This window comes from Vulpes lagopus, chromosome 21, assembly GCF_018345385.1.
Source record: "Vulpes lagopus strain Blue_001 chromosome 21, ASM1834538v1, whole genome shotgun sequence".
In the NCBI taxonomy this organism is placed as follows: domain Eukaryota; kingdom Metazoa; phylum Chordata; class Mammalia; order Carnivora; family Canidae; genus Vulpes; species Vulpes lagopus.
The window spans coordinates 4010132-4033841 of record NC_054844.1 but is presented as its reverse complement, the minus strand read 5'-3'; the positions used below and the strand labels follow the sequence as shown (position 1 = coordinate 4033841).

At 42.7% G+C, this 23710-nt stretch overlaps 1 protein-coding gene across 1 annotated transcript; it reads left to right on the top strand.

Annotated features, from left to right (window-relative positions):
- Window positions 1-20020, top strand: LOC121480095 (maestro heat-like repeat-containing protein family member 1). The gene is made up of 16 exons (XM_041736390.1): window positions 1-93; window positions 427-549; window positions 3131-3382; window positions 3754-3894; window positions 9814-9912; window positions 10488-10566; window positions 11114-11224; window positions 12224-12297; window positions 13170-13286; window positions 13694-13738; window positions 14604-14748; window positions 16988-17031; window positions 17803-17962; window positions 18486-18538; window positions 19148-19252; window positions 19829-20020. Exons 1-16 carry the CDS (start codon window positions 1-3, stop codon window positions 20018-20020), a joined length of 1833 nt encoding a protein of 610 aa, XP_041592324.1.
- The last annotated feature ends 3690 nt before the right edge of the window (window positions 20021-23710 follow it).

Here is a 23710-nt window from a genome sequence, read left to right as displayed (position 1 = left end):
ATGGTAGGTTCCTCAGATATCACTGACAGAGAATGGGATATCTCAGGAAAGAACATTGAGGACATCATGGAAGCACTCCAAGTTGCTGATCAGGTGAGGACATCTCAGACATCTTACTGGCTCCAGCCAGCATAGGACCATCTCCATCAAGGTAGCTGGTTGGGTATATACTCATTGTGCCAGGAAAGTGGGAAAAATTACCAGTCAGCTGAGCACTACTTGGTTCAATCCATTCATAGCTCCAGGTCTAATTCCTGTGTCCCTACTCTGATCCATATACCTTTTCCATCCCCTTAATCCCTGATCCAGCTTTAATTCTCTTCCTAGATTCACTCCTCCCTTCCTTTCTCTACCAGGGATCATTGCTCTCTTTATTATCTTTACCCTTCAACCTTTCTTTCTTCTTGAGTCTCCTCTCTCCTATAGTTGTCAACAGATAATGTCTTACAAACTCTCAAGTTGCTGAAAGTCAAAATCCTAAATAACAAGATGGCAACTTCACTATGCCAGAAAGTGACAGATACCATCGTTGACTACCTGAGAACAATGGTGAGGAGCATGTGCTTCTGGGCTGGGGGCTTTGGGGGAAAAAAAGCATCCCAGGTCTGAGCCTAGGAGTTCTTTCTGGTGGATGATGGCACTTGAAAACTAAGTGGTATCTGGGATATGTGGTATCTGGGAGTGTTTTGTTTCTAAACAGTTTGCTAGAGTCCATATCTAGCACTCTGAGGATATCTCAAGAATTGTGACCTAGACAGAATTAGAAGATACAGTGGTGAAGTAAAGTGGTGAGGTAGGAGATGTGAGATGGAAAGGGGGGAAGGATTTGGGTTATTGGGCTCAAAGTCTGACCTGGTTTTCAGAGTGTGTCTTAGGATACCTTAGGCAGTAACCTTTGTTATTGCAACTCAACTAATCATCTCACTCTATTTAGTCAACTATTTGAATCTACCTACCTGTGTGTTAGCCCATCTTTAGACTGAACATTCATGATTCCTACCTATCCACTTATCCACATACTTTATACTTACTTTCCTGACACTAGGTTAATCTGGTTTATTTTCTTGGTTAACTACCTACCTATGAGGTACCTTTTTTCTGGTGTACCTGCCTTCCTTGGCATGCCTGTCTTCTGATCAAAACTCCTGACCTGCCAAGGACTTCCAAAGTTGCTTCCATAATTTATCCATCCACATTCCTGATGATTCACTTGCTGCTGTAGAGGAATCTTGTGCTCTGAACTTCAATCCCCACTTCTACCCTAACACAGAGACTGCACATTTCTTGTCCACCCTTCCTTTGCACACTCTAGGAAGCTCCAGCCCTCCATCACTGGGAAGGTATATATTGGATAGGGTGGTAGGTGAGCTCTTGCTTTCCAAATGGAGAAGAATCACTTATTGACCAAAGCTGATTCTCAGAAGATATGGCACTCATCTTGGATTAGCTTTGGAACAGTTAGTCTTTCTCTTTCCAGAAGCCACAGGGAGAACTGGAGGAGTTATGTACTGGGATCCTAATGGCTCTGGGGTTCCAGTCTCCAGGAATAGTCATCTTCAAATTGTGGGACAGATGGCACAACAACCTGCCCCCAAATTGCCTCCTGATTGCAGTGGGGAGACTCATCTTCGTCCAGGGTATAGTATGAGTTAGTCTGAGAAGAGGACAGGGGCAGTAGGGGGCGGGGGCATTGTATGTGCTCTGGATTAGCTTTATCCTCCTGATTTCTCTCATTGGACATTTCCACTTAGTTCAGTCATGGGTGTCTATGTGTAGGTGGGAGGGGGACAAACTAGGATCCTTGCTGAGCTGCTGGGAACTCAGGAGGGAGTTTTTGGAGACCAAGAATGGCATAGTAGGACATATTAGGGCATGAGCGACTGTGGAGCTGGAAAAGAAGACTCCAGGTGGAGATAGAAGGCAGAATAGAAAGCCCCATTCAACAGTGGTGGGGAGAGGCAAGGAGGAAGCTAAGAGTGTTTTACTTAAGGGAACCTGCAGTATTGAATTTGATTAGAGGCTTGGAAGGTAATAGAGTAGCAGGATGAGGCAGAGAATCACCATACAGACTCTGTCCTGGTGGCTACTGGTGGTGGTGGTGGCTCTCTTACACATTCTGCTCCCCTCTCCCAGTCACAAAGTGTGAAAAAACAGTCAAGTCAGTGGGCTAGTGGCAGTGACCCACCTTTTCTTTATCATTTGGAACTGGGACCGAAGAGAGCCAGGGGGGAGTAAGTTTGCCCTCTGGGAATTAGGTTCAAAATGACAAGGCTTGTGGTTTGGGCTGCACAGCAAGCTCAGAGGACACAACAAGAGAAGCTGGAAACATGTCTCCTGTTTGCATCTAATCAAGGCAAACAGTTTCACATCCACTTCAGACAGCATAGCTCTTTATTTCCTAAGGGTCCCTAGAAGAGAGTGTACCAATACCTTGCATGTGTATGCTCTACTAACATCTAGTATTGAGCTTAATCTTCCCAGCAGCCCTGTGCAGTAGTCACATCAGGAACTTTACTCCTGTTTAACAGGTTAAGAAGCTGAAACTCAGTTAAATTAAATAACTTGTTCCAGGTTGCCCAGACTCTGAAGGCAGAGCTAGAATCAGAAACCAGGCCTCCTGGACCCAATCTATAAAGTTTCCTGCACTAAGGCTAGGATGCTCCCCTCCCTGGCATACAGGTATCTTTCCTATGCTCTCCCTCTTAGGCGCAGCCCCCTATATTGGTATCACATGGGAATATATCCTACGCCTTCTGAGGGTGGCCCAAACGGAGGCTGACATGTTGGCAATATGTCATGGTAAGAGTCAGAAGGGTCTGGGGAAGAGTCCATTGGAATCAGGGAGGGAGGAAAGAAGAACAAAAATCCCTGAATAAGGATCCCAGAAAGCTAGGAAGGGACAGGAAAGGCTGAGAGCAGGCCAGGTGTTAGCAGCTGCTCTTCTCCATCTGACTTCTTAGCGTGGTGTGGAGCAAAGACCAGGCTTGATAGTGATGCTGTGGGTGTTGATATCCTCAACCACTTTCCCTTCCCTTCTGGGTGGACTATGTGTGGTCAGATAGGAAAGATAGTTGGGGAGGTGGTGAATGGGTTGGCATTTCCCGCCATAGGACACCACAAACCCTTTCAGGGTGGGGATGAGAGGACTATGCCCAAATGTGTGTATGTTGCCATTTGTGGGAAGGAAAATGGGGAGGGGCAGCTCAAACTCCCTGCACCCCTCACAGTGCTCAAAGCATTGGTTATCAGTGTCCGGAAACATCTGGATCTGGGTACTAAAGAAGATGAAATAATGGACATCACACAAGAGGCAGCATCCCTCAAGGCTTACCTCACCCTCCGGCTTCTCTTCAATCGTTGGTCCCTGAAGAGCAACAACAAGGTGGGAGTTGGAGATAGTGGGGTTGGATGGATCACTGAAGGAGTAAGTCTTGAGCAAAAGATGGGGCAGGGCCATGTCTGTGTACTTCCTGGTGGAAGGATAACTTAAATGGCTCTTCCAAAAGAGAAGAGTGATTTTCCTCAGGCTCCTCTTCCCATTCTCCAGAAAAGGATACTGTCAGAAAATGCTACTGTCCAGTCACATGTTTGTTAAGTATGCAATTAAGCAATTTACATTTACTGATTATTACTCTTAGGCAGGCATTATGCTAGGCCCTGGGAATACAAAGATGAATAAGGAAAAGCCCCCAAGGAACTGTCTTGCCTTCATCCCTGAGCTGAGGCAAGTTTGTTATGTCTCTTTGGGCACAGGTGACAGAGCAAGCTCTGGTGATAACTGGCCACCTCTTCTTCCTCATGCCACCATCCAAACTCAAGAACCAAGTAAACCGGTTAACACGATGGTTAATGACCTTGATATCTGCAAAAGTGGCACCTTTCTACATTTCTCAGGTGATTGGAATGGGGTGGGAAGATAATTTACTAATTTATGTTTTCCACATTTATTGAGTAGTTAATGCTGGGGTTGCAAAAGCATGGCCCACAGGCCAAATATAGCCTGAAGCTTGTTTTTGTAAAATAAGGTTTTATTGGAATTTCACTATGCATATTCATTGAATTTGTCTAGCCTTTTGAATAATCTTTCTTGTCTCTGACCTCTAGATTCAGATTTAAATGGCTCATAAGAGTAGATCAAGCCCACCTGGAAAATCTGTTTTAAGGTCAGCTAGTGTGGGACCTTAATTACATTTGCAAAGTCCCTTCATATCAACACCTTAATTGAATAACTGGGAGAAGGGGCCTGGAATTTGGGTGGCCATCACAGAATTCTGCCTACCTTAGAATTATTATACTAATATTACGTATTTTTAGGAGCAGAACTAGAACCCAAAATTTCTGATCGTTATTTCAGTCCTTCTTCCATTTGAGCGGCATTCCTTAAACCAAATTCCCTCCAACTTTTAATGGGTATTCCACAAAAACAAGCTGTGTTATTTAGTAAAACGGGTGGGAAATACTGCATTAGAATTAAATGTCTTAAATGTAGGATTTCTTAGAGCCTTCAATATGTTGGCTAGTCTTGTCCTCCAAGAAGCAAATACCAACACGGGATTAGGTGCAGGAGATTTATTGAAGGAACATTGAAAATAGGGAAAACAGCAAGGGAGCCAGGGGAAGTTGGGAGCCATCAGATTGTGATGTATGTCTGACATTTGATAAGGAGAAAGGGAAAGAGGAAAGGAAGGGGAGGGGAAAAGTGAGGCAGGTCTTAGATTACAGAGTAGTTTTTTTTTTTTTTAAGACTTTATTTATTTATTCATTAAAGACACACAGAGAGGCAGAGACACAGGCAGAGGGAGAAGCTGAATCTTTCCAGGGATTCCCATGCAGGACTTCATCCCAGGACCCCAGGATCATGACCTGAATCAAAGGCAGACTTTCAACCACTGAGCTACCCAGGCACCCCTACAGTGTAATTCTAAGAAAGTTTCAGTAAGGCCAACAGGGAGTCACTAAACTAAAGTCTCTCATCAGAAAAGTCCCATGTCTTGAAGGAGTAGGCCTGCCTTAATGGGCTGCCATACTCCGTCACTGGCTGGGAGAAACCTGTGGGAAGCTGGCTTCAGTTTTAACACAGTAATGGATTTTAGAGCATGACAGCTGGAGATAATGGTCAATTATGCACCTCAGAATAGGCATCTGAGAGGCATATTTTTCAGGGTTGCTAAATATGCTAATGTGCATTTGTGAATTTCCAAGATGAGGAATTTTTTTTTTTTAGTAGTGCAACACTCCTTAGCATCGAGTTTCCAGGGACTACAGTTTGCAGTCTACCATTACACCACTACCTCAAATGCACTTTCCTCGTTATGTAAAGAGATGACCTTTCTCACATAGGTTCTCTAAGTTTTGCGTATTAGTGGACCAACCACACAATCTCTTGTTTACTCTCCCTCCTGGCACATGTCTGTGTGTTGCCTAGAGTAAGGTCTATGAATTCATAACAAAGGTTTGTTCTGTGTAGCCAATTAGCCAGTTAGAGGATGAAATTTGTATCCCAACTATCAATCTGCAGATTGTGTAGGTGGATAGTCTACCCTCCATCTTGGCTGACGGTGGAAATGTTTTTGACAACCCCCTTTCCCCTTCTCCCTCCTCCTCCTCTCTCACTCCAGGGGATGGTGATTAAGAATCAAGATAGTTGTCAGTCCATAGCATAATTTTGTTTGGACATCAACCAGCACTAACCAACTCTATTTTAACGAGCTGGCCGTGATGGGAATCCATCAGGTAAACGAAAGGAAAGGAAATGTTGAATATCCAAAACCCAGTGGAGGAATTTCTGCTTCTGGTAAAGATGGAGTAACTGGGGTCAAATTTACCCTCTTGCTTGAAACAACTAAAAAGTTGGATAAAATATATGAAATGATGGTTTTTAAAACATTGGGCATCAGGTAACAAAGAACAGTGATTCCTGAGGATCAGGAAAGAAATGAAGTGAGCCCTATTGCCCCACCTAATTTTCTTAAGAGAATTTCCAGGTGGTGGCATGGGGAGAAAAACCCCAGAAAGAGTCTGGTGGACTTCCTGAGTTGACAAGATGGCAATGAAAATCCAGGAGGCCAAGGCAGCTAGAGTTTACAGGGCAGAATATTAAACAGTACATGCATGTGAGGAAACTGTCTCAGATGAGGAAAAGAACGAAGAATTGAGAGAACAGTAGCCGGCACTTACACAGGACCAGGAATAGTGCCTGTTCCCACCAATCAGCCTGAAGCTTTCATAATTCACAGGCATTGGGTCAAATACTGAGAAGGTAGGGCAAAATTAAGAACAGGCTGACTACTGTTATGGTCTAACTAATCTTAAAAGCAAGACCCCCACCCCAAATCAAGTTATTTCCAAGTAACTGCATCCTGGAAGAAATTCAAAGTATAGGAATACAAAATATCCAGCACTCAATATGGTAAATTCACTATGAATGGCTTTAAGTAAAAAATCACCAGGCATGCAAAGGTGCGGGAAACTGATTTATAATAGGGAGAAAAATCAAGCCAAACTGACCCAGAACTCACACAGATGTTAGAAATAGCAGACAAGAACGTTAAAAAAAGTATTATAACTGTAACTCTGTAGGTTTGAAAGCGAGATTGGAAAAGAAAAGATTGATTAACTTGAAGACATAGCAATAAAAATTATACAAAATGAAACAGTGATAAAAAGAAGGAGGAGAAGGAAGAAGCTTCAGTGAGATATGGACAACTTCAAGCAGCCTAATTTATGTTTAGTAGAAGTCCCACCAAAAAGGGGAAAGACAGAAAAAAATATTTGTAGAAATAGTGGTTGAAAATTTCCAAATCTGAATAAAATGATAAATTCACATTTCCAAGGCACTAAGTGGACTCCAAACACAAGAAATATAAAAATAACCACACCAAGCCATACCATAATCAAATTTCTCAAGACCAGTGAAAAAGAGAAAATCTGAAATGCAGAAAGTAAAAACAAAAACAAAAACAAACAATAATAACATGTTTCATGCAAAGGAGTAAAGATAATAGCCTATTTCTCATTGGAAACAATGGAAGTGAGAACATAGTAGAATTCAAGGTACTGAAAGTAAAACACTATATCCTAGAATTCTGTGCTTAGTGGTAATATATTTCAGAATGAATGAAAAATTTTTTTTCACATATAAAGAAACTGAAAGAATTCATCACCAGTAGACTCAGTAGAAATGTTAAAAGAAATCCTTCAGGCACAAGGAAAATGATACCAGATGGAATTATGAATTTATACAAAAGAATGAAGAGAACCAGAAATGGTAACTGTGTGAGTGAATACATATTTTTCCTTATTTAAAAAAATCTCTTTAGAAGGTAACTATTTAAGCAAAAGTTATAACAATGTAGTGTGGAGTTTATTTCAGATAGAAGTAAAATATATGACAACAGGAATGCATGGGTGGCTCAGTGGTTGAGCATCTGCCTTTGGCTCAGGGCATGATCCTGGGGTCCAGGGATCGAGTCCCACATCTGGCTCCCTGCAGGGAGCCTGCTTCTCCCTCTGTCGTGTCTCTGCCTCTCTCTCTATGTCTCTCATGAGTAAATAAATAAAATCTTAAAAAAAAATATATATATATATATGACAACAATAGCACAAAGTGTAGTGTAAGTGTACCTATACTTAGTGTACATAAAATCATGTAATATCACTTGAAAATTGACTGGGATAAGTTAAAAATGTATGCTATAAACCCTGTAGCAACCACTAAAATAACAAAGAGTTATAGCTAATGAGATTTAAATATCCCTCTTCAACAATTGATAGAATGAGAGATGATCAGAAAGTGTATGTAAGATCTGAGCACTATCAAACAAGTTGACCCAATTGGCACACAGATTGGAAAGGAAGTATAGTTGTCTTTATTTACAGGTAACATGATAATCTGTATAAAAATATGAAATGCTTAGGAATAAATCTGAAAAAAGATAGGTAATACGTGTACATTGGAAACTGCTAATCATTGCTGAGGAAAATTAAAGAAGACTAAAATAAATAGAAACATATGCAGTATTCATGTACCAAGATCCAATATTGATTAGGTATCAATTCTTCCCAAGTTGATTTGCAGATTCATTGCAATACTTTTTTTAAATCTCACTTTTATGTAAACTCTATATTAAACATGAGGCTTATACCCTTAACCTTAAGATCAAGAGTCTCATGCGTTCCACTGATGGAACTAATCCAGCCAGGTGCCCCAGATTCATTGCAATCCCAATCAAAATCCTAGCAAGCTGATTATAAAATTCATATGGAAATTCAAAAGACCCAATATAGCCAAAAAAGTTTACAGAAAGAAGAATGACTTATAAAACTACAACAATGGAGGGTATAGTACTGGCATTAAGACAGATGAATGGATAAGTGGAGCTGAGTGGAGATTCCAGAAATAGAGCTACACATTTACTGTCAATTGATTTTCTTGGCAAAGGTGAAAAGGCAATTCTTTGGAAAAAGGATAGTCTCTTCAACAAATGGTGCTGGAACATTTGGTTATCCATACACAAAAGGATAAACTTCATTCCACATCTCATACCATGTACAAAAATTAACTCAAAATGGCTCATATTTAAATGTAAACCCTAAAACTAGCAAAGTTCTAGATGGAAACAGGAGAAATTTGTGTGAACTGGGGGTAAGCAAAGATATCTTAGCCACAACATGATCCATAAAAGAACAAATGAGTAAAGTGGACTTCATTAAAGTGAGTAACTTCTGTTCTCAGAAAGGTACTATTAGAACGAAAAAACAGGCCTCAGACTGGGAGAAAATATTTGCAAATCACGTAGACATCCAGAATATATAAAGAACCCTCAAAACCCAATACAAATAATTTTAAAAGTGGGCAAAAAAACCTTGAATATATACTTCACCAAAGAAGATATGAGGATGTCAAGTCAGCACAGGAAAAGTTGTTCAACATTGTATAGACGTTAGGGAATTCAAAATCACCATGAGATGCTATTACACATCTGTTAGGATTAAATTGGCAAACTACTTTGGAAAACAGTTTTGCAGTTTCTTATAAAGGAAATGATAGGTCAGTAATGGCAGAAAGCAAGTCAGTGTTCACCTGGGGAAAGGAAAGGTCCTGGGAGGGGAGGGAAGGAAGAATTACAAAGATATAAGAGGAAACTTTAGGTGTGGTGGATATGTTCATTATGTTAATTGTAGTGATGGTTTCATAAGTTTATACATTTATCAAAGCTTATTAAATTGTACACTATAAATATGTACAATTTTTTGTGTGTCAATTGTCAATAAACCTGTTTTAAGAAAATCAAATGGAAAAAAAAAGAAAAAAAAAAAGAAAATCAAATGGAGTGTTTACACATGTGAAAACTAAGGTTATTTGTAGAACTCTCATACCAGCAATAAAAAGAACCCACAAAATAATAGAATCCATTAGGTAGAAAGTAGAAACAGACTTTTAGACTTGGTTTTCAGAATTTTGAAAGTCACAGAACCATAAAACCAGTTTTTGCTTTGGCGATGATTAATTTATCCTGCTCCTTTGAAGTCAGCCAATACTTGAAATGAAGTGCCCTAAAGGTTTCTGTGGAATAATGAGATTATTTGGAAATAAGTGTAGCTTACTGGGCAAAGTGGAAGGGCAGGTTGATGGCTATATTTGGCTATGAAAGAACTAGACCCTGAGCTTTTTTGGGGGAGGTCCAAGAGCACAGTGTAAAACTATGATGACTTGGGGCCATCCTTGAAGAGAAGCTGTGAGGACAGAGGATTTCTTTTGAGGCTGTGGAAAGTCTGGGCTAACTTATGCTTACTCTGTCCTTATGCACACAGTGTATCTGCCAACTTACGGAGGCTCTGGCTCTTAGTGGCTATGGAGGTATAAACTTGGAATCCCAGCTGGAAAATATTATAGGCATGCTGTTAGAACAGGTGAGTGCTGTGGGGCTAGAAGAATCCTGGGCTTGCTCTTTCTCTCTTCTTTGGAGGTGATGGCTACCCTAGCCCAGGTCACAACCTCCACAAATGCAGGTATCTTTCACATGGTGACCTTAACCATACACATCTCAGGTTTCTCTGGAACAAGTAAATACCCAGATTCTGGGCTCAGACTGGGATATTCTCCATGAGGTAAATTGGGTACATTCTGTGTATTTCTTGAAGGTCACAGAGTTTTGTTGCTCCCCCTAATCTCTGGTTAAAGGGCAGAGCGTTCAAACTACTCTATCATGCCTGTGGGAAATGTCAGGCCCTCTGTATTGCAGCCTAGAGTAGGAAGAGGACAATTGAACATTTTGTAAAAAAGCGTTACCTTCTGTATGTTTAATTTGTTTGCCACTGTCTTCTTCCCTTTGGGGCTGGGAATGTGGATTCCTGGTTCTGTTTTCCTGTCCTCCCTTATGGCTAAGCACCATCTCTTCCACGGATGCATGCCTTTGTTTCCTGATCCACACTCATGGCCCCTAGTTTCAGTCCTCCCAGATCTAATGGCCTTGGTCTCCCCACAGCTGAGTGAAACAGTCAAGGACTCAGATTCTCTCTCTGTACAGAACCACAGCCTTGCCCTGAGGTCTTTCTACAACCTGAGTAAGTTAACAGTTCTCTAAACCCAGGTATTTGTGTGGGTGGGCACTCAGGATCACAGTCCCTGGACTGGAGCAGGGACCTAGGTTCCCATAAGGGGCTTCCATCTTTCTAGACAAGATGCAAAGTAATCTGTGTGAGCTTTGCTTGAAACACAGTGAATCTCCAGGGGTATAGACATAGCTCCAGTCCCTTCACCTAAATTGGCTTCCCTTTCTCCTTCACTGATCCCCAGCTTAGAAAGGTGATCTTGTAATTTTTCAACACTCATAATCAGGAGAGGTGTGCTGACCTATGGGAGGGCCCAGGGTGGAGCAGGCGAGGAGAGATAGGGCCCAGCTCAGGGAAAGTATCTGGCCCCATGCTTGGCACATGGTAAATGCTAGACAAACGCTGACTCTCTTTTTTCCTCCTTCTTTTCTCCAACCTAAAGGACCCTAATCTATCTAGTTCATGGCATCATGATTTGATATAAGCATGATTTACTTCTACTTACCACTTGCTACTTAAACATACCCTTGATTCCCTTGTATTTGCACCCTTCTGATAGTCCAGTTATACAACGATCAGGTGATATCCTTAATACGAAAGAACATGCAAGCCAGTGATCCAGCCAAGATAGTATCAGCCCTTCAAGTTTTCATGCATGTGTTCCAGGAAGGTGAGTGGGAATTGGCCTGGTCCTGGGAATCTTCTTTCCTATGAGAGCTCTTTTTGCTAGGAGACAGTCCCATGTGGAAGTTAAAGGCACAGTTTTAAAGTTAATGCAAACTCATAGTAAACTCAATAGGTATAAATCTTGGCTTCACTTCTTATTAGCTGTGCAAACTGGGGAAGATTGCTTTTAGTCTGTGCCTCTATTTTCTCACCTGAAAATAGCTCTGAAAATGGAGGTAATATTAATACCTACCTTTAGGGTTTTTAGTGAAGATTAAATGAGAAGATATACGTGAAGTGCTTAGACCAGCTCCCACTATGCAGTCAGTTTTATAATGGATTAGCCTATGATTATTATCTTGGGGAATAAGCTTCGACTCCAATCAAGTGTTTGCCAAACCTTCGCTGTGTGCTTAGCACAATGCAAGGCACTACACATTAACACTTAAATGACATGTAGTCCCTGCTCTCAAGCAGTTTGCTATTGAGTAGGGAATATAAGGGTGTTCAGACAGTGAAACAATGCAAGAAAACATGTGAAAAGTTGTTTAAATGTGACCATAGTTATGTGTAATTGGAATATAGAGAGGGTCAATCAGGAAATGGGATGGGTTCTGTGTAGGACATGTACTCAGAGCAGGGAAAGAGATTATAATGGTGAGTTGGGAGAGGGAATTCACAAAAAGAAGAGCAGCGGTCATAGTTCTAAAGGTCGAGATTTACGGGGAGGGGGAACAGCTTGACTGGAGAGGTAGGCAGTCACAGGATGCCAGAAAGGACTGGGGCTCCTATGCCAGCTTGATGAAAATCCTGTTTTTAGGTCACTCTTTAGTCTGGTTTGAAGCAGAGGGGTGATGGAGATAATCCCTGGGGTCTCTACCTGGCCTTTGAAGACCAGGACAGTACCTGAAATTCCTCCCACCTGTTTGTATTCTTGTGCCTCCTCAAACAACAGAGGAGGTGGGAGGAAACTAATCCCCAGTTGCATGTGTCTTTTTTCTAGTGCCCCAGACAGAGCAACTGCAAAGTGAACTGATGCATTCAGTGATAATCATGATCCAGGAGGATCTCAAACCAGTGAGCAGAAGGGCTGAATGTTTGGGCTGGGAGGGTAATTGCTTTCTTGAGACCTTGAACTTGGGTAAAATGGTGAGGGGACAGTGGTTCGTGGATGAGGAGAGAGGTAAGGAATCCCCTTACTAAACCCCTCCTGGCCTCACACTCTGCCCATGGGTTCCATTTGGGCTTTTCAGAGCCTGAGGAGGATTTAAGAAGTGGACAGGTAGTTCCAACCTATTTGCTGAGGCTTGTCGGTGGGGACCCAAAGCTCTAAAGAATACTAATTCTGCCCCCTAAATATTCAATTTACTTGGGGAGGGAAGACCTCAAATGTCATATCTAGGATGGGGTCTGAGAAGCCATATTTTTTACAAGCTTTGCCAGCATTGGAGGCATCAGAGACGGCTCCCAGCTCTGAATCATATAGGACAGGGAAGAAAAGAGCAGTGGTTTAGGGTGCCAAGCGGACAACAATGGCATCATCCCTAAAAAGTCCTAAATCTTCAGCAGGTTGGCAGAGAGACTGAGATCTTGAAGGCCAGGCCCTCAGAACTTGTTGGGATTCATTCCTGGCTTTTCTATGAAGGCCAGAACTTTTCCTGAACTCTGATCTCTCCCTACCCAATCCTTCTGCCAAATTCTTATCTTAGTTGTGGTGTGGGCAAGCTCAGTGCTTACAGTTCTTCAGGAGGATGGAAGGAACTGAAATGGGCTAGAACTTCAGACTGGAGTAGGGTGGTCAGGTTCAGTGGCTGGTGAAGAGTCACACTGGGCTTGAAGTTGGGAGATCTGAGTCCCTTGAAGATACCCCTCACCTGCTCTGGTCCTCTGCATTCTCACCTGGAACATGAAGGGCCATACTGATGTGTCTTCCTATCTCACCCCCACAGGTGCAGAAGGCCCTCCTGAACTTCATTGAGATGCTGGGCCAGCATGACTACTTGGCCTTACCCCAGGGGAACTTCATCATCAACTATGTCATCAGGCTCAGCAAGTCTGACTGCTCAGTGAGCAGGGGCCAGGCTGGGAGTGGTCAGAGGATGGGAGCAAGAGAAGGGTGGGCTTGGGAGCAGAAGGGAAAGAAGAAAAGGACATGGTTGGCACAGTGGGAAGGAGCTTTGGCATCTAAAACTCTGAGTCAGTGGAGGCTTTGTACCAGAAGACTCAGCTAGCACTGGTTTCAGAGTTAAATCTTTCCTTTTCTTGGGGATCCCTGGGTGGCTCAGCAGTTTGGCTCCTGCCTTTGGCCCAGGGTGTGATCCTGGAGACCCGGGATCGAGTCTCAGGTTGGGCTCCCTGTATGGAGCCTGCTTCTCCCTCTGCCTGTGTCTCTGCCCCCCCACCCCGTCTATCATAAATAAATAAATAAATAAATCTTTAAATATATAATAAATCTTTCCTTTTCTTATTCCAGAATGAAGAGGACATCCAAATTTTGTGTTCCAAAATCCTACAGATGGTACAAACAGCTAGGGTCAAAGAAGCCTCTCCATTTCCTCCTTCCCGGGCTGCCCAGATCACTACCTTGATCCCCAGATTGCATTCTTTCTGCCTGCCCCTCCTCATCCCCCACTCCGTCTAGCCCCCGTACTGTCCTTTGCATGCTCCCCACCTCCATCTGTTCCCACTCAACTGCCTGGGGCTCCTCTGAAAAGTGGCTCAGTGGAGCAGGGGATCACTGGATAGTAGACCTGGAAGCCTGAGCCTGGGTCCTGCTTGGCCAATTTCTGGCTATAAAATCTTGAGTAATTTGCTCTCCTGTAAAACAAAACAAAACAAAGCAAAACAAAACAAAACAAAACAAAACAAAACAAAACAAAACAAAACACCAGCAGGTGATTATCCACCCTGCCTGCTCTTGGCAACCTCTAAGGATTCTTGGAGACTCCTATGAGTTGTTGTATGGGTCAGAGTTGAGTCAGGGGCTGTGAGAGGAAAAGGACAGCTGCGATTTATTCTTTCCAGAGACTTCCTCTCCCTCTTGGCAAACTGTGTCCTGACCACTACCATGTCTTCTGCCCCTGCAATGTTCCCTAGTGGAGGCGATTACAAGTCACACAATTCCAAATTTCAAGAAGCCCCTCTATTTGATCATATCCTTCCTGCTGTAATTTTAATCAGGACATTGGTTATGTTTTGCCAACATGAAGTAAAAAGGAAGAGAGGGTGAGAGAGAAGGGGAACTATGAATGGGATGGGGGATAGGCTGTGCTTATAGGTCTCAAATGACCCTCTGGGAAAGGAAGACAAAGCCACAGGGCTGGAGAACTTATGGTGGGGGCTGATTTGGAGCTTGACGTTGAATCTCTTGCCACATCTGCCAGGTGTCCTTGCCCAAACTGATCACCTTGGCGTGCCAACCCAGCAACACCTTGTCCTTTGTGCTGCTGAGTAAGACAGCTACAAAAATGGCTCTGAGGGCCCGGTCCCAGGGCCAGGTGCCCTACCTCAGCAGCTTCCACCTGAGCCGTAAGTACACAGGTGCGGGAGACTGTGGAGGGGGCCAGTTGCCACAGGCAGGAGGGTAGAGTGGGAGGCAGGCTGAGACTCAAAGGGATAATGGGTGTGGGGAGAAGGTACAGATCTGCTGTGGGGTGGGGGTGCGGGGGTAGGCCATGGCTGTGAGCCTGGGCCAGGGTGGAAGAGGAAGGCAAAGGGTTGGGGCAGATGCTTGATGCCATTTGGCCCTTCACATGGATGAAAAGGGGATTCCTCTGGGAGGGAGCAACCCCCCACACAAATCCTTCTTGCCTTTATTCCTTGTCTTGAAACACTGGAGTAGAGATAGAAGAGCTTGGTTGTTAATTACAAAGTAATGTGCACAGATGCATTCCTGACCCTTAGCTCTTCCTTCACCCCAGCTCTGAGCCTCACTTTGTGCTCACCCCATCCCTGACCTCCGGCTCTAGTAGGAGTCAGAGTTGGGGTGAAGAAATCTGTTTGGCACATTACTGGGGCTGGTGCTTGTGTGTTTGGAAAATAAGCATTCTTTCTTAGGGTTTAAAAGGAGGAAAGGTAGCCAATTACTTTCCCAGTGTTGAGAGTTCTGATTATAATCAATGTGAACAATAGACATTTAAAAGATGGACCTAGGATTTTCAAATATGAAAGGCTATATTCGATAAAATGTGATTACAATTTCTCAAAATAGTGGGAAATTCTTTCAAAATACAGACTAATAATAGAATGCACTCACAAGCATTTACCATGCTTTGGCAGGACAGTGCCCTTCTTCCCTAGTTTCTCAATTTACTTAAATTTTTTTTTTATTGCAGCATAGGTAACATACAATATTTTATTAGTTTCAGGTGTACAGTGTAGTGATTTGACAATTCTATACATCACTCTATGCTCACTATAAGTGTAGTTACCATCTGTCACCATAAGTATCATTACAGTATTGTTGACTATATTCCCTATTCTATACTTTTCATCCCCATGACTTATTTATTTTATAATTGGAAGTTTGTACCTCTTACGACCCTTCACCTATCTTGCTTATCCCTCACCTCTAGCAAGCACCTGTTGTTCTCTGTATTTATGATTCTATTTCTATTTTTGTTTGTTCATTTGTTTTGTTTTGTAGGTTCCACATATAATTGAAATCATATGGTATTTATCTTTCTTTGTCAGGCTTCTTTTACTTAGCATAACACCCTCTAGGTCCATTCATATTGTCATAAATGGCAAGATATCATTCTTTTTTATAGTCAAGTAATATTCCAGTGCCTGTGTGTGTGTGTGTGTGTGTGTGTGTGTATACACACACCACATCTTCTTTATCCATTCATCTATTGATGGACGCACAGGCTGCTTCCACCTCTTAACTATTATTAATAGTGCTGTAGGGACGCCTGGGTGGCTCAGCAGTTGGGCGTCTGCCTTTGGCTCAGGGTGTGATCCTGGAGTCCTGGGATCTAGTCCCACATCAGGCTCTCTGCGAGGAGCCTGCTTCTCCCTCTGCCTATGTCTCTGCCTCTCTGTCTGTGTATTTCTCATGAATAAATAAATAAAATCTTCAAAAAAAAAATAGTGCTAAAAATAGTGCTGCAATAAACATAAGGGTACATGTATCTTTTCAAATTAATGTTTTTGTTTCCTTGGGTAAATACCCACTGGTGGAATTACTAGATCATATGTGATTTCTATTCTTAGGGTTTTTTTAAAAAAAGATTTTATTTATTTATTTCATGAGAGACACAGAGAGAGACACAGACAGAGGAAGAAGCAGACTCCCTGCAGGGAGCCTGATGTAGGACTTTATCCCCGGACCTGGGACCACAACCTGAGCCCAAGGCAGATGCTCAGCCACCCAGACTTCCCTATTTTTAGTTTTTTTGAGGAAACTCCGTACTGTTTTCCATAGTGGCCGCATCAGTTTGCATTTCCACCAATGGTGTATGAGCATTCCCTTTTCTCCATATTCTTGCCAATACTTGTTTTTTTTTTTTTTGTCTTTGATAGTAGCCATTCTGACAGGTGTAAGTGTTGTGTGTGTGTGTGCATGTATTTTATACTGAAAATGGTTTGATTTTAGGCTAAGTCATAATGTCACAATCCCTATGGTAATAGCACCAATAATCACTCTCCATTTTGCTTTTTCTCCTCCCCTGAAGAATGGATGGTGGGCTGCTGGGTGGGTTGGGGGTTGGGCATTCTGGAGCTGGCATTGACTCTGTCCTCTTCTTTTATCCTCTCTTTGACTCAGCTACCCAATTCATCTCCCCACAGAAACTCCTGACTCATCTTGTGGTAAGTGATGAATGTACAGGATGAATACTACCCATCCATCCATCCTTCCATCCATCCATCTATCCATCTATCCATCTATCCATCCATCCCCTAATTCCACGAATAACTGAGTACTATTCTATTCCAGGCATTGTGCTGGGTATGGAATAAAGAGTGGGGCCAAAGATCAAAGGGGCTTTGGGGAGAGGTGATCAAAGCCAAACAGCCTGGAGGAGGGAACAGGGAGCATAGTGCTGGGGCCTGAAGATAGGGCAAGGGTAAGGTAGGGTAAGGGGGAAGGCCTGGCCTGTCTCCTATGTGGCCTTATTGTGATCTGTTCTCTCTTGATTTTGGACAAGTCCACATGCCTTTCTGGATCTCTGATTTTCTCAGCAAGTATGTTCTGAGTTTCTGTGTTTACCCAGAAATTATTTTCTAGACATTATGAACACTTGGAAAGACAAGGTGTAGAACTGCCCTTGAAGTGTTCACAGTCTTAGTGGGGAAGACAAGCCTGGCCATAACTATCCATAATGCAGTGTGATAGATGTTAGAGGAATACACAGATTGCAATGGGATCTTGGAAGAGCAAGGGTCTGACTTGGTCTCCAGGAGTCAGAGAGGAGGCAACGTTTTGAGAGCAGCTTGCAAAACATGTAGGACCTCACAGGTGGAAAAGAATGGGAAGGGTCTAAGCTTCAGCTCTACCATTCTATGGATTTGTTCTAATTTTCTTCCTTCTCTTTCCTTAAATCCTTTCTCTGCCTCCTGTTTACTTTTCTTGTTTCTTAGGTGCTTTCTGTGAAGCCCTATAGAGAAGGGGAGTTTGGTGTAAGCTCTCTAAGGCTACTATATGCCCTGCATCCTATCACCTCCTTGCACCCCATTATCAACTCAAGTGTGGGCCAGCTGTGGATGAAGAAGATCCCCCAGATGTTGCAGATACTGGATGGTGAGGTGTCGGCTGAAAGGTGGGAGGAATGGAGCTGGGGCAGTGGGGCACACTCCAGAAAAGATGAAGTCCCAAGGTGCAGAATGGATCTTCCTTGGGGTGAGGAGAACTGGGATCAGTCTCTGTCTTTCTGAGATGCCATTTGGATAGGTCTGCTTATTCGGACCATGTTCTGCACTGAACAGATATGAAGTACAGAGTTCTGTGACTCCAGAGGTCTCAAAACACCCCCTTCTTGTGGGCAGAAAATCAGGAGAGTGTGGGCCTTGGAACCAGAGAGCCCAGATTTGTATCATTACTCTAAAACCTGGCAGCTGGGTGTGTCTGACCTTTGAAAAGTCCTACTTTTCCTACTTTTCCTGGAGCCTCTGTAAAGTGGGAGAACAGTTATCTTGTAGGATCATGATGAAAAATAAATGAGATTATGGGCATAAAGCCCCTGGAATAGCATTTAAATGTTGGTTCTTTCTCCCTAGCTGGGGGTTTCTGGTTGGGCAGATCCTCATACTCTCTCCTTTCCTAGATCACACTGAGAAGAACCTGAATCAGGAGGAGTGGGAGGACAGGCTGCTCCAGGTGCGTACTCTAAGAGACATACCTTTCTCCATACTTGCTTTCTTTTCCCTCTTCAGGACCTTGAGGGAGAAGAGGCCCCAGACCCCCCTGAGACTAAGACATGATTGAGGGACCTCCCTACTCAAGAGACTTCTTTCTGGGCACCCTTGACTCCTGGCCTCTGCATCAGGATCTTTGACTATATCCTAAGCCTTAACTTACCCTCCACACCCTCAAAATCCTACTGTCAAGAGAGAGGAAGGGAATGGGGCCATAGCTATGTGTCCTTGGGCAAGTCATTTAGCCTTTGCAGGCATCAGCTCCTTCATCTGGAAAAATGGAAATAATTCCTCCCAGAATTAAATAGGATAACATAGGAGAGGGAGAGCCTTGTAAACTGTAAAGGGTTTCACACATATGGTTGGTATTACCATCATTGTCACTATACTGCCATTCTCCAGCCCTGACTAACCCCCTTAGGTACTTCAGATCTTCCCCATTTCTTGAGCTGTTTTTTCATATTTACAGACCATTTCCCCTTGTCTTTTGCTTCTTTCTGACCCACTTGCATGAGGCAAAAAAGCCTGGCCACTGTTCTCTGTGGTCCTCTTCTCCCTTCCTCTTACTCAGTTTTCAAGTCAGTCATTAGTGGCCATTGATGATGACAGCTGGCTGGAGCAACTCATCAAGGTTGTCTTGGAGAGGATAAATTATTTCAGCGATGATGAGGAGAAGGTATGTGTGTGTGTGTGTGTGTGTGTGTGTGTGTGTGTGTATGCAGGTGGGGCATACCATGCAGCCGGGGGTGGTAGTTGCAAGGAGGAAAATGGGAGTGAAGGGTGGTGTCGAGGAGCTTGGTGGGCAAGGAATACAGAAATGTACTTGAAGTACAGGTCTTGTGGGAAAAGCCAACCCATGTTTCTGGGCCTTGGGGAATGGAGAGATGGGAAGGACAAGGAGCTGGTGGACACACACGAACAGCAAAAATATTGATGTCTTACATTTGCTTAGAGTTTTAGATTTTATCAAGAACTTTGTCATCTGTTGTTTTAACTGAGCCTCCCAGTAATTCAGAGGTCAAATAATAGAGCTGGTACTTGGGTGCAGTTGAAAGATTATTGACAGATCAAAAAGATTGAAACAAGTTAGTCCAAAGTAATATTTGAGGGAATACCACAGATTAGGGACTGTGTGTGATGTTGGCGCTGCAGAGTTGACTGAGGAAAAGGGGCTCCTTTGCTCACAGAGCTCAAGATCTGTGCTGGTGAAGGCTTTGTTCCCATCCTGGTTTTTCCTGTGCTCCTGGTGCAGTCTGGGTCGAGTGTCTTAGCCTTTGTGAGATTTCAGTTGCCTTACTCGGGCAGTGGCAAAAACAACTTCTATTTCACAGGAGAGTGGATGAGGATAGACAAAGATATCTGTGAAAAATACCAAGTAACCAAGACAGCTCATTGTCCCTATTCACAGATGGAGAAACACAATCTAGAGGATTCAGAGTCTTAAGCAAATTATTGGTAAAGTTAGCACCTGAATTCAGGTTCCTTGATTTTTTTATCTTGTTTTCCTGTCACTGAGCAACACTTAATTTGGGCTTTGGGATATCTCCCAGGGAAGAGGCTTTATTTTGAAGACTGATTATTAGTTCTCTAATTACAAACAAGTATTTATGAAGCACCTGCTATGTGCAAAGCTTTATAGATGGCAAAATGAAGCAAGCAGGAATTCTGATTTTATCAATTAAATTATTAAAAATATGTACTAAATGCCCACACCACAGCAGGCATGGAGTAGGCACAGAGCACTCATGTAAAAGACACTGACTCGACCTTCAGGAAATCACTGTCTGCTTGAGTGAACAGAGGAGAGAGTGGACAATCATAGTAAGTGTGGTGTCAGGATTGGAATGTGCACTGTATGCTTAAGAGCATAGAGAAGAGCTGTTTACTTAGCCCGTGGGGGCTGGCCAGACCACTTTCTCAAAAGTGGTCTACCATCTCTGTTTGCTCAAGACTGTCCTGGTTTTAGCTCTGAAAGTCCAGCATACTAGGAAATGTCTCAGTCCTCGGCAAACTGGGAAGATCAGTCACTCTACAGAAGAATTAATAAGTCTGGGAAGCTGAGTAATCTGCCAGCTAAGCAGTAATTTGCTAGCTAAGCAGAGAAGCAGGTGATTTAGGTCAGGTTTCATAGAAGTAGAGCCCAAGGTGGGATTCCTTGCCAAGTGATTTAGCAAGAAGGTGCTCTCAGGAGATGCTGTGATTAAGTAAAGGAAGGATGATAGGAAGAGGAGAGGTTGAGCAAGGATGTGGGGAGACCTGGATGGAAACTACGCTGCAGAGTCTATCCTGCTTAAAGACAAGTAAGGCAGGGGGGCTTTTGTACCTCCCCACCCTCCACCTCTCTGCCACTGCTCCAGGCTCCCATGGTTAGTATGGGGCAGGGATAGGAGAGAGAAGAATGTAACTCTCAAGTATCTCCAGGCAAGGAGGCCTGAAAAGGCTGCCAGGTGGGCACTGCTCACAAGGGTACCTACAGCCAGGGAAGGGAAAGAAACCTCGGGTCTGGACAATGCATCTACTAGGAGAAGAAAAGGTGCCCAACCAGCAGGGGCTTCTGGGGGGAGAGTTGACACATTCATTGAACACTGGTATACCCTGTTTTTCTACTGTGTTAGCACTGGAGCAGAGCAATGAACAGCACATACATTGCTCCTGAGCTTTATTCTCATTGGAGATAAGAGATTGGGTCAAGTTAGGAACTAACAAACACATAAACAAGATGACTAGTGATTGTGATAAAGCTTTGAACAAGAGAGGCAGGATGGTGAACTAGAGAGGAGCTTAGTTGGTTACAAAAGGCTCAATGAACTAGGGTCAGAAAGATGAGAGTGAGACAGCATTTTGAAGAACCCAAGGAAGATTCCAGACAAGGGAAACAGGAAATGCAGAAACCCTGAGGTAGGAAAGTGTTTGAGTACATAAATATGGATATTACAAGGTAGACAGGGCAAGGCATAGTAAACAAGGATAAAGGTTACTGAAATTCAGAAGAGGGAGAGATAAAGATTACATAAAAATACTTTTTTGATTTTGCTATTTTGATTTTAAAATTATGCAAATTTAAGGAACTGTTTCTAATGTTAATTTTTTCAAGTGAAGCTGTGTTATTAAAATTTATTTTACCTTTTATTTTTTTTAATTACTTTTTTTTCAAGTGTAACCAACATATAGTGTTATTTTAGTTTCAGGTGTACAATATAGTGATTCAATAATTCTATGCATCTCTCAGTGCTCATCAAGATAAGTGTACTCTTAAGTCCCCCCACCCACCTCCCCTCTGGCAGCCATCAGTTTGTTCTCTGTATTTAAGAGTCTATATTTTGTTGGTCTCTTTTTTCTATGTTCATCTGGGTTTCATTTCTGAAATTCTGCATGTGAGTGAAATCATATGGTATTTGTTTTTCTCTATTTCACTTAGCATTATACCCTCTAGGTCCATCCATGTGGTTGCAAATGGCAAGATTTCATTCTTTTCTTTCTTTCTTTCTTTCTTTCTTTCTTTCTTTCTTTCAAGATTTTTATTTGTTTATTCATGAGAGACAGAGAGATAGAGAGAGAGAGGCAGAGACACAGGCTGAGGGAGAAGCAGTCTCCATGCAGGGAACCTGATGTGCGACTCAATTCAGGAACTCCAGGATCAGGTCCTATGCTGAAGGCAGCGCTAAACCGCTGAGCCACCCCACCCCCCCACCCCGGGGTTCCCAATTTCATTCTTTTCAAGGCTGCATAATACCCCATTCCACATCTTTATCCATTCATCTATCAATGGACTGGGTTGCTCCCATATCTTGGCTATTATAAATAATTCTGCAATCAACATTAGGGGGAATATATCTTTTTGAATTAGCGTCTTCATTTTCTTTGGGTAAATACCACATTACAGAGTCTATCCTGCTTAAAGACAAGTGAGTAGTGGACTTGCTGGATTACAGGGTTAGTCTATCTTTAATTTTTTGACGAATGTCCATACTGTTTTCTTTCTTTTTATGATAGTCATACAGAGAGAGAGAGGCAGAGACATAGTCAGAGGGAGAAGCAGGAGCCCGACGTGGGATTCGATCCCGGGTCTCGAGGATCGCGCCCCAGGCCAAAGGCAGGCGCCAAACCGCTGCGCCACCCAGGGATCCCTCCATACTGTTTTCCACAGAGGTTACACCAGTTTGAATTCCGACCAACAGTGCACAAGGATTCCTTTTCCTCCCCATCCCTATAAACTCTTGTTATTTCTTGTGTTTTTTATTTTAGCCATTCTGACACATGTAAGATGTGTCTCATTGTGGTTTTGATTTGCATTTCCCTGATAATGATGTTGGTCATCTTTTCATGTGTTTACCCACCATATATATGTCTTCTTTGAAAGGATGTCTATTTGGGTCCTTTGACTATTTTTAATTGGATTATTTGCTTTTTTGGTGTTGAGTTATATAAATTTTTAATATACTTTGGATATTAACTCCTTATCAAATATATCATTTGTAAATATCTTCTCCCATTCAATAGGTTACATTTTTGTTTTGTTGATGGTTTCCTTCACTGTGCAGATTTTTATTTTGGCATGGTCCCAATAAATTTAATTTTGCTTTTGTTTCCCTTGCCTGAGGAGACATATCTAGAGAAATGTTTCTATGGCTGATGTCAAAGAAATTACTGCCTGTGTTTCCTCTCAGGAATTTTATGGTTCCAAATCTCACATTTATGTCTTAAATCCACTTTGAGTTTATTTCTGTGTATGGTATAAGAAATGGTTCAGGGGATTCCCTGGATGGCTCAGAGGTTTAGCGCCACCTTCAGCCCAGGGCATGGTCCTGGAGTCTCAGGATCTAGTCCCACATCAGGCTCCCTTCATGGAGCCTGCTTCTCTCCCTGTCTCTCTGTGTCTCTCATGAATAAATAAATAAAAATATTTAAAAAAAGAAGGTGGTTCAGTTTTATTCTTGTGCATTAGCTATCCAGTTTTCCCAACATCATTTGTTGAAAAGACTGTCTTTTTCCCATTGTATATTCTTGACTCGTTTGTCATAGATTAATTGACCATAAAAATGTGGGTTTGTTTCTGGACTCCCTATTCTGTTTTATTGGTTTATGTGCCTATTTTTGTGCCAGTACCATACTGTTTTGATCACTACAGCTTTAT